The sequence below is a fragment of the Vigna radiata genome, chromosome 8 (assembly GCF_000741045.1).
Source record: "Vigna radiata var. radiata cultivar VC1973A chromosome 8, Vradiata_ver6, whole genome shotgun sequence".
NCBI classification, from domain to species: domain Eukaryota; kingdom Viridiplantae; phylum Streptophyta; class Magnoliopsida; order Fabales; family Fabaceae; genus Vigna; species Vigna radiata.
In genome coordinates this window covers 4148315-4154694 of record NC_028358.1, presented here as the reverse complement: position 1 = coordinate 4154694, position 6380 = coordinate 4148315, and the positions used below count along the sequence as shown (strand labels likewise).

The 6380-nt window shown below is 32.4% G+C and overlaps 1 protein-coding gene across 1 annotated transcript; it reads right to left on the bottom strand.

Annotated features, from left to right (window-relative positions):
* Nucleotides 1-545: 545 nt before the first annotated feature.
* On the bottom strand, nt 546-3347 carry LOC106771235 (zeatin O-glucosyltransferase-like). Its single transcript, XM_014657176.2, has 2 exons — nt 1934-3347; nt 546-755 (listed from the first exon to the last, which is right to left on the bottom strand). Exons 1-2 carry the CDS (start codon nt 3123-3125, stop codon nt 571-573), a joined length of 1377 nt encoding a protein of 458 aa, XP_014512662.2. The 5' UTR covers nt 3126-3347; the 3' UTR covers nt 546-570.
* Nucleotides 3348-6380: the final 3033 nt, after the last annotated feature.

The following is a 6380-nucleotide window of genomic DNA, read 5'->3' as shown; positions in this document are numbered from 1 at the left end:
TTTTTTTTATTATATAAATAATAATTATTAACATCAAATTAATAAAAAAGAGAGTAGAAAGTTACACTATAGTTCATAATATTAAATAATTTTATTTAAAATGTAATTCTCATATTTCCTATTGTGTAATAAGTGTGTTTTGTTGATTTAATAAAACTAAAAAAGTTGGAGGTTCACATATAGCTGCATTAATAGTACATAACTAAGTCTCAAACTTAGTTTCTTTATTTTAATAACATTCAGAAGATATTTCTTTATTTTACTTTAATAATATTTCCTCTTCTTAATTTAAAATTTTCTTCTTCACACTAATCTATCTTTGTTCTTAACCTTTAAAACTTTTCAAACTTTAACAGTTTCGTGAAAATATTTACAACTTAATTTTGAAATGATATCAAATTTCACTTCCTTTTTAATAATGGATTCTCTTATGAAATTATATCTTATGAACTACGAATTTTGGGTTAATGTCTTTAGAAAGAGAAATATTCATGCCAAACTTATCTTCATCAACTGTTGTAAAATTCTGATATATTAAACTGCAAATCACACAAAAATAAACTGACGAGATTATTTAGTGACGTGAGCAATGAAAGAATCCATTTCCACGCGAGAAACTCCACCTTCTTCCGCGGACTTATGGATGCCATTTTTAAGCCTCGTTGCTCTCTCTCTCATCTCATCACCTTCCTTTGTTTGCATCAACCTTCTCACACCGTTCTCAACATCTGATGCAGTCACCAACGCTTTCCTCTTTGACCATGTTTGATGAGATGAATGACACATTTCATGACTATAAAGGCCACCTATGCATAAGTTAACACCTCATTCACTGTGCTGGCAAAATATTTGACGGTGTTAACTTTTTTAAACGGAAAGGGTCAATTTCAATCAAATTGGCTCTTTTGAGGACCAAATTGGATCTTTTAATAAAAAGGAGACGAAATTGGAAAAGAGCCCCAAAAATAGGGACGATTTAAGGGTTTAAACCTTCAAGTTATTAGTTAATAAATATTTTCACTAAATCTTTACATAGGATGAGCTTCAGGGAGAATCTTGGACATATTAGATTATTAAATATTTTATATAGATATTTTATCTTTAATTAATTTATTATTATTTCTTATTTATATTTTAGACTTAACTATTTTTTTTATTATAAATAAAATTTTTTATGAGTATATTTAGAGGAGATTAATCTCATATGTAATTTTTATTGTATTAAACCATAATAATTTTATATATATATATATATATATATATATATATATATATATATATTCTTTTTCATTATTTTTATGACATTTCAATGTCAATTAAAAAAATAAGATACTTAAATTTTGTTTTTGAATAATTCATTTTAAATTATTTTATATTTTAACATAAAGATATTATTTTGTATGAATGGTCACTTTAATAGATTCGTAGTTAGCATAAAATGGAGTGTTCCTTTCTTATCACCAATAATTTCACTATAGGTGCTTCTTACATGCTTTACGCCTAAAAGTTGACCATTTTAATCAATAACTATGAAGTACAACTTTCAAACTCATGAACAAAAGCAGTGATGTTTCTATAAAACTAGAACAACTCTTTCAAAATGGAATAACAAGTCAGCATATCCATCCTACAGCTTTGCTATGTAATGTCTTGAGAAAGAGAAATATTCATGCCAAACTTATCTTCATCAACTGTTGTAAAATTCTGATATGTTAAACTACAAATCACACAAATAGAAACTGATGAGATTATTTAGTGATATGAGCAATGAAAGAATCCATTTCCATGCGAGAAACTCCACCTACTTCCGTGGACATATGGATGGCACTTTTAAGCCTCGCTGCTCTCTCTCTCATCTCATCACCTTCCTTTGTTTGCATCAACCTTCTCACACCGTTCTCAACATCTGATGCAGTCACCAACGCTTTCCTNTCTGACCAATCCTTCACAACCAAACCAACCTTCAGAATCTCTGTTATCAGAGCTGCGTTACTTGGTTGGTCAGAGTGCATTGGCCATGTTGCTATTGGCACTCCCATGGTTATGCTCTCCAAGCACGAGTTCCATCCACAATGGCTCATAAACCCTCCTGTTGAAGGGTGGCTCAGAATTTCCAATTGGGGTGCCCAATCCCTCACAACCACCCCCACGCCGTTCACTCTCTCNTCGAACCCAATTGGAAGATCAAGTCTTTTTGCTTCATTTTCATCAAAGATGTCCCCTTTATCAGCATCTCTCACCACCCAGATGAACTTCTGCTTGCTTTGTTCCAACCCAGTTGCAACCTCATGGATCTGTTCCACTTTCAAAGTTGTTGTTGTCCCAAAAGACACATANATCACTGAATTANGCTCTTGTTTATCAAGCCACTCNATGCATGAGTGCCTTTCTTTTGAATCTTTCTTCTCAACGGCTAAAGGGTTGAACGGTCCCAGTGCCCAAATCTTTTTACCAGCAGTGACAACCTCCATCAACTCAATGTAATCACCATCAATCACCCTGCTTGTGTTGCAGATGAATCCATCACTGAATTTGAGAAAATCTCTTTGTGTAATAAGGAAATCCAAGAATTGGGTTGGGAAGCATCCTTCCAGAGAAGGAACTTTAAGGGCGTTCATGGCTTCAACCGAAGGCCTTCCAATTCTGTTCCAATAGTGAACGTAGACGCTAAAGGCGCATGTGATGTGAAAAGTGTAATTCTCAACATTAGGTATGTTTGTGGCATCTTGTGCCACTGAAGCCATGGCAGAGTCATGGATGACTATAACCCTTTTGGTTTCAGAGGAGAGGGATAGAAGCAGTTTCCTGACAGGGTCTCGAAGATGCATAGAGGCCTCAAAGGAGGGAATTAGATGANATGGGAAATCGCTTTCTGGATCGGGAGAAGGGGAAACAAAGGTTGGAACATCAAAGGCATGGAAATGAATGTTAGAAATGGATTCGTGATGTCGAAGTGTGGCTTGGCGAATGTGAGNGNCAGTGGAAACATAATGAACTGGTATGTTGTGTGATGAGATAAGGTTTGAGAGATGCAGAAGCTGATTGAGATGGCCTTGTGCAGAGAAAGGTATCAAAACCACCACCACTTGGTTTTTCTGAGCAAGATTTTCTCCATTAGAAGCCATGATCAGGAACTTAGAGAAGCTGCTATTCAACTTTGGCAACGAAACTCAGCAAGAAGAGGTTCGGTGGTTGTGTTAAATGATGCTAGGTTGACATGGAAATTATTTAGAGGAATTCTGTGGACTGGATGACACTTACTTTTTATTTTATTTACGAACCTAAGCTGGCAGTAATTTGTCTTTTATTACAAAATAAAGAAAAATAAAAAACATAAAAAGAGACAAAAATGTATTACAAAAGAAAACAACAAACAATAAACATAATTTTTATTAAAAAATAATGATTAAATAACTTGTTCTATAAAAAAAGTAATTTAGAGATACTCGGTCCAAGCATATTTTTGACTCGGATAAATGGGAGAGAAGACATGTCCTTCTTGTCTCTACGGCTTCTCATTTCTCAAATAAAACCTTTGCCTCACTCTGGATAATGGAGACAAACACCATTTTTATTTTATTCTTGTCTATAAGAGTAAATAATTTCGATTTAAATATGTTCCAACAGCACTGACACCATAGCAATTTTAACCATCAGCTATTGGTATTAGGTTTAGGATTCCGATAATTTAACACTTTGCATTTTATACTATTTTAACAACGTTACATGTCGGTATGTAAATGCGTAATTTTTTTTTAAATTAAAAAATTTGACGTCATTAATGAGGAAAAGATTTAAACTTTTGAATTCTAAGTTTGATTTTTCCTGTTTCATCATAATACAAGTTTGTCAATATATCATTGTCTTTATTCTATTATGATTTGTTGATTGTGTTATATGTTCCAATATTGAATGTCCAGATAGAGTCTTTAGTGTTGAAACTAGGATGACTCTGATGATTGTCTTATTGTTTTGACTGTGCATGTTGGTTTTTAAGTTTGTAAGATAATAATCGTTTTTTTTTTTTTTTTTACGTGTATGGGTTGCTTGTAGCCATCAGAGTTTATGGTTTTATGCTTGGAAAGTGGTTTCAGTCTTGTTTTTAAAGTGCGAAAATGTTTTCACCTTCTGTATAGCAAAATGAGAGAGTGTTTTGTTTTGATTTTGGTGCATTTATTTTGGGTGGGACCCGCGGCAATTAAGGGTGGTAGTTTCTTTTGGTTTTATTATGCTTTATAAATCTTTATTGTAAAAGCATAACTAAATAAGAAGAAAGTTATATTAACTACGTAAAAGCATCAAAAGAATGATGCATGGATTGGTAATTTGTGAATTGGTGGGACCGCGACATTAATGGCTAATAAGAGAGAGACTTTTTATTTGTTCAACACTTCATGAAAAGTGAAGTTAATGTTCATTTTAATATGAAGCAACGTGAATTGAGAGGAAAAAAAAGGGAGTGGTAGCATGTGTATATGTTACTTAAATTTTGATGGTGTTCTTATGTTATAAATTGGTTGGAAATGTTTTTATACGAGAATGAAAGGTGAATAAGGTTATAATGATTAATTAAAATGATAAGTTATTTATTATTTTTTGATTGGTATGAATTGTTATTTATTTATTTGTTTTATTTATTTTATTGTTTTAATGGAATTTGTGAGAATTTCATATTTAATGTATTGAGTTTCGAATGAACTTTAGATAACGATAAATGAATAGTGTTAGATTAAAAATGAGAATGGTTATTGTACTTAAGTATATGATGATGATTTGTAGTGGTAATGTGTTTGGAGAAGGTTTGAAAAGGACAATATTGATGGTATCGTCTTGATATAGTTAATGAGGATGTTGATAATGATTATAGTGTACAAATGATTTTGTTAGTAGGATGATTGTAAATGATTGAATTGTTATTAAGTTGTGCTTGGTTCCCATATATAGATTTTTATCGTTATTGGTTGTACTATGGTAGCTTATCCATATTTGTTTGTGTTGTGGTTGTGTGTGTGTTTTGCGATGATCGTATGACCTTTGGTTATACGGGAGCGGAAAATGTTACAGATGCTCCATATGTATGATAGAGACGCGAGCGGGGGAAGTTGACTTGGGTTATTTAAAGCTTTTGTGTTATCAATTTTAGAAACAATGTAAATGGATTTACTTTATTTCGATTTGATTGTATTAATTTCGGTATTTTATAGCTGGATTTCCGCAATGATATTTTGATTTTGATTTACATTAAAATGGATTTACATTAAATTTTTCCCCATAATCGAAACATCCTAAAAAAAATCGGGGTGTTACAGCAATACCACAAGAGATTTGAATTTGGTATACAAATCTTTGATGAAGAAAGTAGAAAAAATTCCTTGTTCTCCTTTTTGTAGCTTGTATATATTGGTTGAGATTTGTGAGATATTATTTCCACAACGTAATGGAAGAGTGTTTCCCATATTATTTGATATTGTTGATAATTTAAATGGTTTAGGTAATTATTGTTAGGGTAGTTTAATGTATCGATTTTTGGTACGTGGTTTGAACAAAGCTTCAGATGTTCTGAAGAAAGAAAAAGTCACAACGAACGTTTATGTCGATGGTTGTATTTACATGTTGCAAGTAAGTTATCTTGATTCATTTAAAATGTTGTAATTCATTTTGGTCTTGTGGCTTGCATTGAGTTATTGAGTAACAGTTAACATGATCAATTTTGTGTAGGTTTGGTTTTGTGAGAATTTGATTCCTCCCAAAGGTGTGATACAAAAAAATCCAAGAATGTTGCATTGGATGAATATAAATTTGGGAGACAACCTTGTGAAAGTACCTTTGGAAACTAGTGTGATATGTGGTTTGTTGTTAGAGTGATTTATGTTATTATTTATGTGTTCCTAGTATGATTTGAATTGTTGAATTTCAGGTTAATGATGATGTTGATGATGGCACAATGAAGGATAATAATGATCTTAAGGATGAACCAAGACAAAAAATGAAAGATGACAAGCCATCAACAAAGAACCTACTAAAGAGAAAACGCAGAGAGAGTTTTATGCATTCTTTACACTAGCAACAAAGTCTAGTTGCAGAACTTAAAAGGAGGGTTCTTGTGTTGAGGAAGATGTGGCATTTGAGAAAGCTAGACGAAGAAGACTAGAGGGTGGTGGACAGAGTGTGCCTCGTGAAGAACCGTCCATCTCCTCGAGAGGCATCTTGATGAGTCGATATTTTATTGATTTCACTTAGTTTATTGTGCTAGAATTAATCAGGGAATTGTGCTTAATTGTCCGGTATTTTCCCGTTTTTCCTAAATATGCTTAATTTGACCGGAAATTCTAATTTTAATTAATTTGAATTTTCTGAGCTAATTATTTGCATTATTATTT